Source organism: Mustela nigripes, chromosome 5 (assembly GCF_022355385.1).
Source record: "Mustela nigripes isolate SB6536 chromosome 5, MUSNIG.SB6536, whole genome shotgun sequence".
NCBI lineage: Eukaryota > Metazoa > Chordata > Mammalia > Carnivora > Mustelidae > Mustela > Mustela nigripes.
Genome location: NC_081561.1, coordinates 14,933,155 through 14,950,517, shown reverse-complemented (window position 1 = coordinate 14,950,517; position 17,363 = coordinate 14,933,155). Strand labels below are relative to the sequence as shown.

Here is a 17,363-nt window from a genome sequence, read left to right as displayed (position 1 = left end):
AAGTTCAACACCGTATTTTTCTTAACTTCAAATACTAAGAAAACCACAGACGTACCACTACATCAGGGATCTGTTTAACCCTTGTCCACATCAAACAAGGAGTTTTAATTGGCTCAAACAATCACATTCTCAGCTGTGCCATTCCTATACCCCCCAGACCCACCCCATTCCCAGGACTGGCAAGGCACCATAGAGGAATCACCTATCATTTGGGGGCTTTTGAAGCCAAATCAGGTTAAGCATTTCTGACTTCACAAAAACATGATTTAAAAAAAAGAAAAGAAAAAGAAATAAAGCTAAAGATGACTCGATTTTTTTTTTAAACACCTGTAGTCAAGAAATTATAGGAGAAAGAGTACAGTACTGTATGTCAGACCAATCCAGTTTAACAGCAAAAGCCAAACAACAAAACCTATTTTATTGCCCGGCTCGTAAACTCAGAAACTTCCAAAGCTCAGAGCATTTTTACACAATTGTTTTAAACACACCTCCTGGACTTCGCGTACTCAAACCTTTGTTCCATCCCACAATGCAAAGTACACTGTGGTCATCTTCTGACCTGGTTCTCTTTTATCTAGAGCCATGAAACGTCAAAGCTGGATGCCATTTACAGAAGCAATCAGCGTGCCTCTCTACAGAGGCATTTTTAAAAAATAATGTCTATACAGGTGCACACGGCACAAATTCCTCTCTAAAAACGGAGTCCCACCCGCTCCACAGCAAAGCCCTTCCTAACTTCAGTTCTCAGGAGCCAACTTTCTGGAATCCTAATGAAACAGGACCAGTGAGGCTTTCCCTAAAGAAAAGCAAACAGGAGTCAAGGCTCCAAGTAAAATCCAGCTCCAATAGCACTAAGATGCCACGTGTGACCAAGGGAACAGAAGCAGGGTTCCACCATCCCTGCACTTTAATTATTAACCTGAACGTGCTGCTGGTGACCCAGTTAACCCTTTCAGAGACTGCTTTAACTCAAAGCCCTTCCTCCCGGCACCTCGTCCCACAGTCTCTCCGTGAACAGGTGACAGCCCGGCATGGCTCGCTGGTCATGGTCCCCACTTTTTCTTTCACAGACACCACAGCATGCAAGCTTCTCCTCTGGGCCCCACACATTCCGCTCCATCTTCACCCTAGACCCCTGGGCACCCTAGAATCTCAGCAGGGAGCTCTGCAAAACCACAGAGATGAGCCACCTGCCTCACCGCCCCTTGGTACAGGCCAAGAGAACGTTCAATAGCCCATTATGTCCAACATGAATGAGAACTCCTCACTTTCCTTTCTTTGAGGTGTCATTCCTAAAGCAAATTGGCGGGAGGGAGACCAGGGAGGGAGGAAGGGGGAGTAACGATTGTGGCCTCAGTTAGGGTGTCAGAGCCAACGCGGGGGGGAGATAGGCAGCCCAATCAAGAGTGGCAGAGCCAAGCAAGGTCACAAGGGGTCCATGTGGCGGAGGAAAGGGCAGCAGCAGAGTGTGTGTGTGTGTGTGTGTGTGTGTGTGTGTGTGTGGTTTATGCTGGAAAAAACTGATCAAATGAACAAATCCACTAGGGATGACTAGAGCCAGATTTCTCGGTCTTTAATGTGGAAAGGAAGAAAACCAGAATGCACCCACAGATGTTGAACTGAAATCAGAGGTTATCAGTGCAAATTCACAAAAGTGGACCAACACGTAGATATGCTAACTGAGCACATGTGTACATCCGTACACACACACGTTCCTGCGCCCGCAGGCGCGCGCGCACACACACAGAGGCACGCGCGCGCACACACACACACAGAGCCCGCACTCACAGAGCACCTACGATAAAGGGCACTCTAGCGAAGAGCACACTGCAGGCCCAGACCGTGGCTCCTTGGAGAAATGGCTGGTCCCAGAGCTCAGAAAGCGAAGGAGGATGAGCCTGGAGCAGGGCTGGGCCCAGAAGCAAGGCTGGAAGGAAGACAGGGACACGGCAAAAAGGACAAAGAAGCCAGCTCAGAGGCGCTGCACGGAGGAGATATGGGACAATCTGAACATCAAAACAGAGCAAGAGAGGCGTGTCTGGCTGCTCAGGTAGTAGGACACATGACTCAGTCTCGGAGTTGTGAGCCCCATGCTGGAGGCAGGCAGACTGAAAAAACTTCAACTTCAGTTGGAAAAAAATATCTATATCTATCTCAATCAACACACACACACACACACGTGTGGATATTTTGTAATTGGCTCCACACCCACTGTGAAGCCCAAGGTGGGGCTCGAACCCACAACTACGAGATCAAGACCTGAGACAGGATCAAGACGCAGACGCTTGACTGAGCCACCAGGGCATCCCAAAATGTACTTTTAAAAAATGGATTATGACCCTTTGAATGAAATAAGAATCAAGCCCATACAGATTTTCAAAAACTAAGTAGTGTTTGATAAGAAATGGAATAGGGGGTTTCAAAGAACCTCCCACGAAACACTGCCAAAAACACCAACGTTGAATCTAATGATGAGGAAACACTCGATAACCTGAATGGAGGGCCACTGCACAAAACAAGTGGCCCATAATCTCCAAGAGTCCAAGACAAAGACTGGTGGGGGGGAAGAGGACCGACACCTGCTCCAGAGGAAGACCATTAAAAATGCCCAACTGAGAAAGAAAGGAAAGAACGAAAGAACGAGAAAAAGGAAGAAAAGGAAAAGAGAAAAAGAAAAAACAAAACGCCCAACTGGGACCTAGATCTTCCGGCTCTAAACTGGAGCCTCTCTCTGGGGCATCGGAGGCCAGCCCGAGAAGAGAGCTTGTGAACAGGAGGGACAGATCACTGACAATCTTTTGATTTGGATCATTCTGGAAGAATGTCCTTATTTTAAGAAAATACACGCTAATGTGTTAATAAGGAGTGATGGGGTACAGGGTGGGAATTCTCCAGTAATCTAGGAAAGAAAAAATTCTATCCTACTGAAATCTTGCGGTAAGTTATTTCATAAAACTATTTTTTTTTTCAAGTACAGAATTCTAACCCTCAAGCCCCGTCTTCCCCCCAAAATGACCCACAGCAAAGACCTCGACCTCTCACTCCCTTTCTGTCAACGAACCTCACCAGAGGAAACCTCCATGTCCACAGCTTTCTCTACTCCAACACTTCTCTGCACCTCCCATGGCTGTAAGAGGCTCTCTGACAATCTCGCACCTTCTTCAACAACTGTGATGAAGTTAGTGCCTGTAGCAGCAGCCAGTTTCCCGAGTCAGACCGTGCAAATCCAAACTCAACCTTTATTGAAAAACGTGAGCCTCCATCTTGCATTCTGTTCCTCAGTCCTGTTCACATATAGGGACCACTATTTTCACCATTTATATACAGTCGAACCTCAAACAATGTAGGGGTTAGGTAGGGGTGTTGGAATCCCTGTGTAACTTATGACTCCCTCAAAACTTAACTAGTTATACAACCTACTGTCGACCACAAGACTTTCCCATAACATTAACAGGCTTAACACATATGTTGTATGCCACGTGGATTATATATTGTGTTCTTGTAATAAAGCTGGAGAAATGAAAAGGTTATTGAGAAAATCTTGAGGAGGAGAAAGTACACACCCTGCTATATTTAATGTGACACAAAACAAAACCACCCACACGGAAAGGAGCCTGGGGCTTTTCAAACCCACGTCATCCAAGGGTCAACTATACTTGGAAGTTATTGCCTAAACTCTTCCCAGAGTAGTACAGGGAAAGTGTGAAGCTCACTCGGTGTGACTTATGACAGGCTTTACAACACTTGAGCAAAGGAGACAATCTCCACTCACATGCCCTAGGGGCGGGGCGGGGGGGTGTAGGTCACAGGACAAACCCTGTGTTGGCAAAGCACGTGTGCGGTGGGGGCAGTGGAGTTCTGGAAGGGGAATGGGGACAAGTCAGGTTGTAACAGTAAAGCTAGAGAAACAACAATCTAGAGGTGCCTGGGTGGCTCAGTGGGTGAAAGCCTCTGCCTTCAGCTCAGATCATGATCCCAGGGTCCTGTCCCGCATCAGGTTCTCTATTTAGCAGGGAGCCTGCTTCCCCCCTCCCTCTCTCTGCCTGCTTCTCTGCCTACTTGTGATCTTTCTCTCTGTGTGTCAAATATTTAAAATCTTTAAAGAAAGAAACTGGGGCCCCTGGGTGGCTCAGTGGGTTAAAGGCTCTGCCTTCGGCTCAGGTCATGCTCTCAGGGTCCTGGGATCGAGCCCCGCATTGGGCTCTCTGCTCGGCAGGGAACCTACTCCCTGACCCCCGGCCTGCCTCTCTGCCTACTTGTGATCTCTGTCAAATAAATAAAATCTTTAAAAAAAAGAAAGAAACTATGATCCGAGACACTGTAAAGAAGCCAAGAAAGGGGACTTAAGTGTCAAATGATAATAAAAGGAGAAAGAGGAAGGCTCCAATAGCCCCTTCCCCTCACCGCACTGGGCACGTCCCACAGAGAACATGTAACTCCTGCGAACCGTCTTCCCTTTTCTTGCAACTAGGTTCCTCCTCCCCAGCGGACAGGGGACACGGTCTCACCTCGAAGGCAGAGAAAGGTAAGAAAGTCTTCTGTCTTGGGCTTCCTTTTAGAGAGGTCAGAAATCTGAGTAGCTGGAGGGGGCAGCAATGGCTCCACTACCTTGACCGGAGTTGTGCTAGGGCTGTTCGGCTGAGACTGAGCAAACTTCCTTTGTGCTTGCAGCCTGGGCCTGGAAAAGCAAAGGAGAATTAAAAATGAATTAGGCAGAGATCGGAGGGTATAGATCTACGTGTGGCCATTAAGTCAGGACACGAGAGGCAGGGGGAAAAAAAAAAAAAAAAAGACCCTGATTCAAGCAAACTCCTTCTAATTAAGGTTCTCTATCTCTCACACTCTCATGAACCCCAGGCCTGCTGCAGAGGACCATAAATTTGGTTAAAAGGCTATGTTTTACACACGGATATAAAATGGGCGCTCTGAGTGTGCCTGCACGAGCCACGTGTGGGCCAGGCATTTCCAACACCACATGTGGCCTTTGAGGACAGGGGATTAATGAATGGCTTTTTTAGTTTTAAATTAAGTCCGGAGTTATGACAAACACTCAAACCACCCTGCCACAAGTATCCAGCAGCGTCTGCTTCAACAGGGTCCTGTCACCAACACACACGATTCCCTTCATTCGTGCCCTTACACCAGGCTCCTGCCCCCAACCGCCTGCACACCACTGACCCTGTCTGCAGCCCCCCGAGGAAGCAGCCTCCCCACCTCCAATCTCTTCTGACCCCAATCCAGCCACACAAATTCGTTACATGAATGAAAGCTGACCATGCAGGAAAAATCGATTTCTCTAGTCCACCCGAAATACAAATTCTGGGTACCCTCTGCTTACAGCTGAAATCCAAACTTCATCCAGTCAGGGCTTCCAAAACCAGGCCCTGAATCTCCCCTGTCGGGCTTCCTCCCTGACACAACCGACCCCTCGTTGAACTGCGGTGTCTACAAATCACAACACTTCTCTCCTTCTCTGCTGTCCATCAACGAAGTTGGTCCTTTCTATCAGGAACCCTGACGAGGCCTGGAAAGCCTTCTTTACTTCCTACCTAGCACTGCAGCCGCCAGTTATTAATTTCCCTGCTTCCACGGAAGAATACTACTTCATTTTTAGTTTATGAGTAACCAACCTGACATTTATCACAGATGACCTCGATCAGCTCTTTCTTCACTGCAAAGATCGATTCACAAGGGGAGTGGCAGGTATTTCTGAGGGCAAGAACCCGCAGGTTAGACCTTCTGGCCAGCCCTGCTCATAAAGACGCTCAACAAACAGGATTTGAGGGCCAGGAAAGGGGAAAAAAAACCAAGAGAGAAGAACCCACCAGGCAGCCCCATGGCACAGGGATGTGTCAGAATCCAAATCCGAATCAATCCCTGTGTTTGGCCCCTGCCAAACAGCTTTGAGTAATGAATGTTAAAAGAACACCACAGAGATTAGTAAAACACAAACAAACCTTCGTTTAACTATTGTCAGAATTACATAAAACAGTAACTGTTGTACCTGAAATGGTTGAGGACTCAATACCTCCAGGTATTAAATCGACATTCTGGTATTTAACAAACTAGTACAGCAAAACACACACACACACACACACACACACACACACACACACACTCAAACACACCCTCTATTTTCTACTAAGAAACTACAAAAAGCTTTCACCTCCCCTTGTCCTGACCAGTCTCTACTCTTGCCTCCCTTCCCAACCCTACAAGAAACACCACCGTACAGATGACAAGCCCAGTACCAACTAACGTTTGCTCAAAAGGGAGACAACACCCCCACTCCTGATCTACCGGGCAGCCTGCGGTCCTTGACACCCACAAACATCACGGCTAATCACAAGCTCCTGCGAACCCAGGACGAGCCACAGTGAAGCAGCCACATTCGCAAGCTATCAGCAAAGAATTCAACAACTTTAAGGGAAACTCCCAGATATTAAAAGGGTAAGAGAATGGGGCAACACCACTGTCCCCCTGTTATGGAGAACAAAAGAGTTTTGTAACCAACGGACTGCCCCGCATACCCCACACACATGACAGAGGACAAGCCACCGAGCCCAGAGGAGGGCCCTCTAGGGGGAGATGCTGAAGGACCAGACGGAGATGGGGAGGGAGGGCAGAGGGGAGACGGAGACAGCACAAGGGTGCTTCTCAGACTGCAGGGATCACGGCTGTTGAGTCTGGTTGAGTTGGTGAGTTTGGTTATGTTTCTCCCTCTGCACTTCCTATCAGTTGCAAACAGGTATTTTTATAATAGGACTAAACGGCAGGGGGGGGGGTATGAAAAAAGAGGGGGCAAGCTAAGCTCAAACTTATTATTAGACTCTCAGACATCATACAGTTTGACAGAGTGACTGGACCTTTCTAGCTGCTCCTTCTCAAGTTCTGCGTTCAACTCCCCGGTGCAGGCAGCAAGGGCGTCCGGAGGAAGGGGCAGGCAGGAGGCAACTACCGCATCCCCACCAGCCAGAACCCCACAACAGAAGGCCACCATCCGGGGGGACAGACCCCACAGAACTGCCCCGCCCCTCCAGCAACAGTCCCCTCCCTGTGAAAAGTAGAAGCCCCCTCGCCCTCGGATTCCACCTGACAAGTTTATCCTTTTAAACTGGCAACAGGAACACGCCCATCTCCCGACTAATCGGACCCAATTCTCACTCTGAGCATTAAAGAAACCGGACAGAAGTACTGCCTGCAACGTGTGGGCTGCCGCTCACGGCTTTTTAAAAAGTCAGCAACAACAAACGCCCCCCGTCATGAGCCCGCATGGAAGTCCGACACGCACACACGCACGAGGCGGGAAAATATTCCACAAATCTGGGACCCAGGGGATAAACTGCTCCCACCCCTGTTCGAATAAAAGGCATTTTTTGCCTGATGACTTACTTGCTCGGTGAGAGCATGAAAAATAAAGCCGTTAACAGATTTTAAAAATGGCAGGCAAACAAATTACCCCTTAAAAGAATAAGCCAAGCTCCCAAGTGATAAAGTGTTTGCAAGACCCAGATGAAAGCAAGGACTGAGCTGCAAGACAAACCAGTATCCAAAGACTGTGGTCTGTGGTTTGGCTTCTCATCCTGCAGAGTCCTGGGAGGATTATAGAGGTACTGGCGGGGCCCTGCTGGTCCCACACAACAGGAGAGTCTGGATGACCCGGCGTGGAGGCCACACCCACGGGGGTAAGCACGCTCGGCCCGCTCCACTGTGCAGGGCACGTTTGAGGCAATTTATTCTAGAATGCCAGATACGAGGAAATAAGTGCATGTTACTTTCAGTCAGTAAAGAAGGGGGAGGTGGCAGGTTCCCAGACATGAAGCACATACAGAGTGTCTCCACCTGGAGAGGCCGGGGAGAAAGGATCTCTGTGGAGCAGAGGCACAGGCCACACAGGCCACCCACCGAAGGCCACAGGCCACAGGCCACAGGCCACCCACCGAAGCAGCCAGCAGGTATACCCACCGCCGGGGGCATTTACTTCACCCCCCCCCCCTTCCAGCGGCTGACACGCTACCCACAACCACGTGCACGGTCCTTTCCATTCCTCAGCCTGAAGATGTCTAAAAAGGCCAACACTGTTTGGACAAAGACTGTTCCCAATCATCGAGAGGGTGTGGACAGAATATGGGGCCCCGGGGTCAAGTGGAAAACACTATGTGGGGCCTTCAGGGTTGGCCAAATGGCCATCCACTGCCCGCTGGGAACCCACAGCAACGCCAGCATTCGGAAAGCACAGAAGGCGTGGGTGTTCCTCACCCAAACCAGACGGGTCGACGAAACCATGATGCAGTCCCTTGTTTGTTTTATTAACTGATCAAGGAAGGCGTTTCCCCTTACAGAAGGCTTCCTTCTAGAAACCTAGGTACATCCTTAGGTCAAGAAAACCCAGTTAAAGCAAACTCTCCAGCGAGCCAAGTTAAACAGATCAAACCGATTGAAACCAGCAGAGGAAGACATGAATAAATGGATTTACAGAAGAATAAATACACAGAGGCTTCCATTTTATTTACTGTGTATTAAGATCAAGGGTTGGGGTGGGGGTGAGGGAGGAGAGGTGGTCCGGGGTCAAACCACGACACCACTGCCCGTCCACAGTGTGAATGTGTAGGTGTCCACCAAGTAAAGGACTAAAAAATTCAAACAGCAAGCTCAAAGAATAGAGATACAAGCCTGCTACTTGTTTGGCGTTTGAGACAAATGTTAAAAGCTAAAGTCTTTAGATTATTTTGGAAGGATCTTGCCAAGATCATCCTCACTACACCCATCAACCGAATGGGGGGAGACCTGTCTGGGGCCATATGCAGCTTGGGTGCAGGGCAACACGCAAGACCAAAAGGTAAATGCTTGGTGCTTGGGTCGGAGTTTTCTTGGTCCCATCATGCTCTGTCCAAGTGGGGGTGGGGGGTGGGGCCAGCCTCATCACTGACAAGGCCATCTGGAGTGCCTTTTCTCTAGAAGCTCCTGGGTCCGGGAGCCCCACGTCAATTCACTCATGAGACAAAAACAAAAACAAAACCTCGACCCTGCTGGGGTGAATCCCATTTAAGCTCAAGTGTTCCAAAAAGGAGGAAAGAAAATGTGCTGAGAGGAACGTCAACCCACTAATCTGATCTCTGAGTGTCATTCTATGGAGAGATAGATACATACCCTAAGACAGAGAGGCAAATATCCCAAAAGATCATGCGTACTTGAGACTGCTCTCTCCATCTGGAACGCTCTTCCCCTTCACTTTGCCATGGCTGGTTTCCTGTCATCCAATGACAAGAACACTCCAGACCTGTTCCTTTTTAAGGAGGTCACCTTTTCACCGTCTCTGCTCACAAGTCTTCAATGTGGAGGGAAGGACCAAACCATCCTAATGTGAGTACACTGCCCATGACCAACCCCTCAAGCCCAATTCCACCCCCTGCCCTCTGAGGGCAAAGGAGGGTCTGCAGAGGACACTACTGCTGTGTCCCCTGCAAACGGGTGTCACCAGGTACAGAAGATACGCCCTCCAAGACACACCCTCCATCATGAAGGGAGGGCACAGCAGGAACCCTGAGCTGCTGTACCATCCATCCTGAGGAATCACACAGTTACACCCACGTGTTTGGAGCAGAGGGGCACAATGAATGCTATCCAGAGGGGCCAGAGAGAGATGGGTGGACCTCAACAAGACCCAAACGGAAGGGGAAAGGAAGAGCTGTGTGCTTCTGCCCCAGGGAAAATGACCAGCCATCCTTCTGTAAGTCTACCCAAAGGTCAGCCGGGATTCGGTGTCATTACGGATCTATTTCACAGGAATCCACAAGGCATCTGCCCACATGGTCACCATTTGTGCCATTTCCACGGTCATCACTTAGTTAATCCTGCCATGTGCTCACCATCAGCGGCGTCCAAAAGAAGCCAAGTGAGGTCTGGTTCTGGACCTCGACCACCGTGCTGCACAAGAGGCAATCCCACCACAAGGTGCGATGTCCCTGTGGGACCATGCGTCAAACTGTCCGTGGGCCAGCATCCACCGGACCAAGGATGAGGGTCCGGCCGCAGCCCCATGCCTGTGGGACAGGCACACGGAGGCCGTGCGTACTGCGGGATCACACTGCCTGAGCTCCGGTGGGGGCCTCCATCCTCCCCCCTCCTCCCTTCAACAACTCCCTGAGCTACACACAAAAGCTGGCATTATTTTTCTCCCGAAACTTCTCTCATTTGGGGTTCAATTGGCATGGCCAACAGCCAAAAGAATGTTTTGCTTGATTACTTAAAATTTTACCCAAATAAATCAAGTGTATTTCATATTTAGGTTAAAAAAAAAAAAGTTGAAGTAACTTTATGGGAATTAACAGATCAAGAGAAACATTGGCACTCTTCAGAAGGTTAACAAGCAGCAACACACCACCTACAAAGAAATGCCACTGACGAGCCAACTAAGTTTCATGCAAAATATTTTCTGCTTTGTTAGAAGCCTTCCTGGGGCTCCTCCTGCCGAAGGATGGTGCAGGCAGAGCCCTCGGAGGCTCAGGAGGCTCACGAGGGGGCAGCGGTGACAGTCCCGGTTCCCCGGCCTTATCTACAGGACGGAGTTAACCAGCTTAGTGCTATCTGCGTGTTCCATCTCTAGGACAGCCCTAAATACAGGGCGACAGCAACAGCAACTTCTAGGTTAATTACATTCCATTTCTGTCCAGAATTTCTGATCGTTTACCAACCCAAGGAGGACACAGTGTGTGGGCAGGACTCGGCTGGAGAAGGCAGGAGCGATTTAAAGAAATGCCCAGCTGGCCCCTTGTGGAGGGGCGTGTCAGCCAAAACACCGTTTTATTAACTCAATTTTCCAATATGAAAACCATAAGCTGGCAAAATCCAATTACTTAGATTACATCTCAATTCTAAACAAAGAGCAAGGAATGGGTGGGAGGGGAGGGTCTGTTCATTCAAAAAAAAAAAAAAAAAAAAAAAGACACATTGTGTCTGGCAAACGCAAAATGACCGACAGGGCTGTGCTCTTTGTGCTGGGGTGGGAGTGGGGCCTGACGCTTTGCCAACTCGCTGAAAGGCCTATTAAAAAAAAAAAAATTTCCTGTGTTTCCATCCCCAAAATAATTACCCACTCTATTCTACCCCAGACACACACACACACTACAAACCTGGCAGCAACTCAAAGAGATCAGGGGTGTATGTGTGTGCGCGTGTGCGTGACAGGGAATGTGGGGGGTTGAGCGGGGGGAAGAGCCCCTGCCCAGGGCAAGCTGCCCACCAAATTCAAATGCAAGTGCAGTTGTGGGCAAACCACACAGGATGGCTGTAAACATCCTGGAGAGGAGAGAGAAAATAAACACATCCTCAAGTGAACCAGGAGGCCAGCACAGACGGACTCATCCCCCGCAACTGGAAAGAGAAGCCTTGCCAAAAAAATACCCCCTTCTACGCCTGCCTCCCACCCTGCTCCAAGCTGCCCAGCAGCGTTTGCTTCCCCAGGGTGTGAGGACGGCTCGGGACCGGAAAGGGAGGTCAGCGGGCTCTGGGAGGAGAGGCACACTGCAGAGAATGCTCGCCTTATGGGGTTTCTGGAGCTCCTACCATACTGGTTTTCACAGGCCTCGTTCCTTGCTTTAACTCCTCGACTAATGCAAGAGGACGGAGATGCTCAAAACCACAGGACGGGAAATACCTACAGCATTTGTCTCCGTGACGTTACACAGGCAGCGATTCAGAGTCGAGGTCCCCTTCCTGAGAAGGAATGTGCACCAAGTCTGGCTCGGTCAGAGGGTTAGAAAGGAAAGCACGGGGGTTTGAGAACCCCGGCTCTCGTTCTGCTGAGACGCCCTCTAGGGCAGGCCGGCCTCCTAGTCCTTCATTAAAGCCGGGGGGAGCGGGGCGCAGCGGCACACTGTGGAAAGGAGAATATGGAAGCCCCTTCGAGCTCCCTCTCATTGGACCTCATCTATAAAACTTGAACACAGCAATTCCTTTAATAAATTCCCCTTGGGGCTGCGACTTCACAGCTCCACATGAGAAATACCCAACTTTCTGCCCGTGCCCAGTGGGAAGTCAGAACGTTCTCTCAATCTCCCCGACGCCCGCAGGGCTCCACTCGGAGCACTGAGTTTCTAACTACAGCTCATTAGGGGATAACATCTCGATTCTGAGATAAACTGCCTGCCTAGCACTTCAGAAGGCGGGAGCAGGAAAGTTAAAATATATATACATTTTTTATATGGTACAATTCCAGAAACCATTCCACAATTCTGTTAGATAATCCTACACCTGCTTAAGATTTCACCTTTCCGGGGCGCCTGAGTGGCTCAGTGGGTTAAAGCCTCTGCCTTCAGCTCAGGTCATGATCCCAGGGTTCTGGGATAGAGCCCCGCATCGGGAATCTCTGCTCAGCAGGGAGCCTGCTTCCTCCTCTCTCTGCCTCTGCCTACTTGTGATCTCCGTCTGTCAAATAAATAATAAAATCTTTAAAAAAAAAAAAAAAAGATTTCACCTTTCCAATCATAAATAAAATCCCTCATGTAGGGTGACACCCCAACTTCCTTCAGAACCCAAAAACACCCTGAGGAATACCAACGTGATGCAAATACGCGCACATTCATCCGCTCTACTCATCACAACACCGGGTGCCCAAGGAGAAGGCAAGCCCGTAAACCCAAGTGTCATACAATTGCTCCCAAGTACCACACTCCCTCAGAATGCAGGCACTGGAAAGCAGAGAGAAGGAAGGAAAGTGTGGGGGCGCCTGAGTAGCTTAGTCGGGTGACGTGTCCAACCCTGGACTCATTTAGGTCTTGATTTCCAAGCCCTGCGCTGGGATCCATGCTGGGCATGGACCCTACTTTAAAAAAAAAAAGAAAAAGAAAAGAAAAGAAAAAAGTGAGCCTTTGTGTTTGCTCAGGGGAAAGGACTAGGGAACAGAAAGAATAGTATCAAAATTTAGTAACAGCACTAACTACCAGTAAGCCAATGCAGAACAGCAGCTTCCTGAGAAAAAGAGTACTCAGGCACATAAATGTCAGGCGGGCGGGGAGAGCCCCCACAAACAGTATACAGAGTAACATGCAGTGAAGCTTCTGATTCAATTAATTAGAAATTATGCAATTATGCTTAAAAAAAAAAAAATCTTCCACGGCACCCTGAAATGTCAAAGAACCAAGGACAGCCTGGAAATCATGACTCTGTCGTGATCAAGGAAATATTTGACACTGACTTCTTTTGTGCGCTAGAAAGCAACCATGTCAAATTTGAGAGGGATCATCATTAATCAACAATTAAAGCGGCAACAAAGCCCTTTTGTTCTGTCAGTCACAAACGTCCCACGTGTTATGGTTTACCACTTATGGAAAACTGCCTACCTTTTGCCAGGCCAGGCACCAGAACCTTCTTTTTATCAGGGACCCAACCTCAACCCCAACCCCAGGATCCAAGAGCTGCAAATGCTCTTTCTCTATGGAGACAAGTTTCACAGCAATCCTGAGCAAAAATCTTATCTTACAGCAGAAGCAAAAAGGTTCAGAGTCCTGGGATACCACATGGAAGTTAGGAATCCAGCCAGGACCTGGGCAAAGAAATTCCTGATACATATTGTAGTTACAAGGTGCAAACAAATTATCTAAGTCCATTCAGTTTTAAAAGACTCAAGGAGCCAGTTAAAATGTTAATCTGCCTTTCCACTCTGTCTGAAAGTAGCACTGCCAATTTTGTTTTTAAAACATTTCAACAAAAACCCATGCATCTTCTCAATGTGAGGTTACTCAACACCCAGTTGCAAATGGCCAGAAAATCTCCCTGAATCCTGGTGAAGGAGATGGTTGCAGGAGGGACAGTGAGTGCATCACCCGGTGAGGGAAGAATCCGGTCTTACTTCCTCTCTTCCTTCATGGAAATAAGGAAAATTCTATGAAAAAATGACCTCTTAGAATGCTTCACGACTCATTCATTAAAAAACAACACCCGGTGGGAACCTTTGAAGGGTACAACCACAGTCAATCCTGTAGGAACTCCCCACCAGTAACACTCACGATGGGGTCGTGTGGTGAGGGAGACTTCTTGACTCCGCCAGCACATGACACACCAGAGCACAAAGGCAATGCTCAGAACTAGTCCCAGAACGATCCAGAAGATGCTTCGGCTTCCCACGTTCCTCGGCTTCTCAGGTAGTTACGTCAGCTAACTGAGACCTGCCTTACTGCACAGGGGGAAAAATAGAAAAGGGACCCTGCACCACTTCTTCGCCCACTGGAAATCCCATGAAGTAGCCGACAAGCACCAAGAGATGGCAACAGAGAGTCCTCAGATGCCCCTGCTGGGATCACCACGGCAGAGAAGGGCTTCTGATTTGGGTGGATTTAGGATAAGCCCTGGCATTCACCAAATTTTAAGACCCACACTAACGATGCTGGCTAAGAAACCAGCCACTGGGTAAGGAAAGCAACAGGATGAACACTTGTCTAGATCCTAAAGGTACGCCAGGGCTAAAATCTGCAGGACTGGCTTCAGAAACACATGCCTCCCCCCAAAGCGATTCTTACCACCAAGAAAAGATATAGCAAAACTGAAGTAATGTACCACGGTCTGAGTGTTTCCTTCACGACAGAGCCCAAAATAGTCCTCTTCGGGCTCTGACAGAAATTCATGTAGTAGGCCGAAACACAATCCTGCACAACCCCTGTGTGGGGTGTTACTGAAGCTCTCCCCGCCTGAAATGTTGAGTGAAGCCTGCTCTGTAATAAAAGGATTCACTACGCCTCACACATTCTCTCTTCTTGAACATTTAAAGCTTTGTCAGAGGGGCAGGCAGAAGAAGCAGGGTCCCCACTGAGTAGGGAACCCGATGGGGGACTTGATCCCAGGACCCTGGGATCATGACCTGAGCTAAAGGCAGATGCTTAACTGACCTGAGCCACCCAGGTGCCCCTCCCCTCCATTTCTTAAAGGTTTTATTTATTTGAGAACAAAAGAAAAAGAGCATTTTCTTGAACATTCATGAAAGAGGTCTAGGCTCTTACGACAATTGCCTAAAGATGAGGAACCACGATCATAATTAACGAATCTGCTAATGGCTAATGAATATAAACGGCAAGTAAGTACCCTCTTTCTTATTATTTGTACTTTGTAATCCTGGATTAATGGCACTAAATTCTTGCACCAGGAAACGGGGGCTCAATCCAGACGCAGACGGCATCCCAGACGCAGCCCCTCCTCTTAGGCTTCGTGGCGCTTCCGCCAGCTGCCATGATGAATCTAGGAGACGTGTCAGTGGTACGGGAATTTACATGAAAAACAAGGAAACTATGTCAATCCAAAGAAGGCAAAAGATGGTCAACAGATGCATCAAGAAGATCTGGTGTATACATAAACTGGATTATTATTCAGCTCTAAGAACGAATGAAATCTTGCCATTTGCAGCATCATGGATGGAGCTAGAAAGCATAATGCTAAGGGAAGTCAATCAGAGAAAGACAAAAGACCATATGACTTCATGCACATGTGGAATTTAAGTAAAAGGGAAAAAAGAGGCAAACCAAGGAACACTCTTTTTTTATTAAAGATTTATTTGAAAGAGAGAGAAACAGCCTGTGCAGCAGGGCCAAGAGAGGCAGAGAGAATCTCAAGCAGACGCCCCACGGGGCACAGAGCCCAAGCCTGGTGTCACTACCTGAGCCCAAATCAAGAGCTAACCACCCACTCAACCAACTAAGCCTCCTGGGCACCCAGGCAACAGACTCTTAACCACAGAGAACAAACTCGTGGTTACTGAGGTGGGGGAATGGGCGTAACAGGGAATGAGGATTAAGGATCCTCTGTTGTGATGCAGCAAGTGCTGAATCACCACGTGGTACACCTGAAACTAGTACGTACTATACGTTAACTATACCGGGATTTTCAAAAATTACACACACACACACACACACACACACACACACGGCAAAAGGGAGTCAAAGGCAGTTAAATCGGGAAAACCACCCTCCTAACAATGCCTAGAATATCCCCCACGCAATGCTGAGCGTCCACCCATAATCCAGGCTGCACAGCGTCACCATTTGTCAGGCTGGGAAGCAGAAACATCTTTCCAAGTGCCATCTGCAGACTCGAACCAAACCCTGTGACCTCTTCAACCAGAACAGTAAAGAGGAATGAGGGAAGGAGAGGCGCACGCGTCACATCTTACGAACAACAACTTGTGACATTTGATCTCAAAAGCCGTCCATGACCTCAGGTAAGGTCCCGCTCTCCAGCATGAAAGTCCTCCCAGTCACTCCCACCAGCCACCTGGCAGAGCAGGTGTGAACCCCGGGGCCTTCACCTGAACACACCACGTGGAGAGAGTCCACCTCTGTGCACAGAAGCCATTGACAGCAGACAGTGAACATCTGTGGCACGTACCCGCCCACCGTAACTGTGGGTGCCTGAAATGAATCCTCCGGAGGGTCTGGTGAGGAGGTCCTCAGGCTAGACCTCATTTACAGCACAAAATAGAAGCTTCTCCAAGAGAGGAATGTCATTCTGACCACGGGGGAGCTTGTCGAATATGTTTATCTCTCTTCCAGCCATTTAACCAACAAACCCCTGCTGTTACTAAGATGAGTGACTTATCGCTCCTTTTCCGAGATCTCATATTTGTCTCTGCCAGGATACTACAGAAATAGCTCGGTGGACTTTCACAGGATCTGAGCAAAGCCTGCAGGAGAAACTCCTGGCAGAGGGACCAGGAGTGTGCAGAAATCCAAACAACCCCACCCCCCCAACCCGCCATGCTGTAGCCCACAGACTAGTCAGCTTCCCTCTGTGCAGCTCTTCGCTCTGCGCAGCTCGGACTCCCTGACAATTTCCGACCCCCACTTAGCTCCAGGAAACAAACGGAAGTCTAATCTGTTAGAGAAGACTCAAGATAAACACCCCAGCCGCATGGACCACTTCAGTAGCCCCAAAGGGCTGAAAGACTTCCTGTTCAGTTAAGCCCTTCGTGAATCCCCAGGGCTGCATGGAGCCTGTTCTCCTGGTCTACAAACGGGAAGTGATCAAGCCATGAGATCCGCGTCCTTCCCACAAAGAGGGCCATGGCCACGGACCTGGTGCTCTGCTTCAGTACTGCCTGGTTCCACTCATGTTCCCGGAAGGGCAGGACCAAAGAGAGGGCAGGACGACCAAGAGCAAAGAACAGAAGAACTGGGTGAGAATCCCAAAGCTCTAAGCGATCCTAATAGAACGTGAAAGCAACGGGGGAGGGCAGATGCATGGGGGAGATGGGCAGCGACCCCACAACTGAAACAAAGGTCCTTCAACAAGGGACGTTCTCAACATTCATGAGCCAGATGATTAAATAAAAGTGACCCACCTCCAAAATCTTGTTTTTTTTTCAACCCACTTCAAACCCA

The 17,363-nt window shown here is 48.8% G+C and overlaps 1 protein-coding gene across 8 annotated transcripts in view; it reads right to left on the bottom strand.

The window, feature by feature from the left end:
* Window positions 1–17,363, bottom strand: part of JARID2 (jumonji and AT-rich interaction domain containing 2) — a 256,819-nt gene that overhangs the window by 62,792 nt on the left and 176,664 nt on the right. For 7 of the 8 annotated variants that reach the window (XM_059399482.1, XM_059399483.1, XM_059399481.1 and 4 more), the window contains one exon: window positions 4,509–4,678. In XM_059399482.1, the coding sequence (XP_059255465.1) occupies window positions 4,509–4,678 (170 nt within the window). Of the gene's footprint in view, window positions 1–4,508; window positions 4,679–5,338; window positions 5,454–17,363 lie in introns of those variants that run through there. The other variant, XM_059399487.1, reaches the window with a different exon arrangement.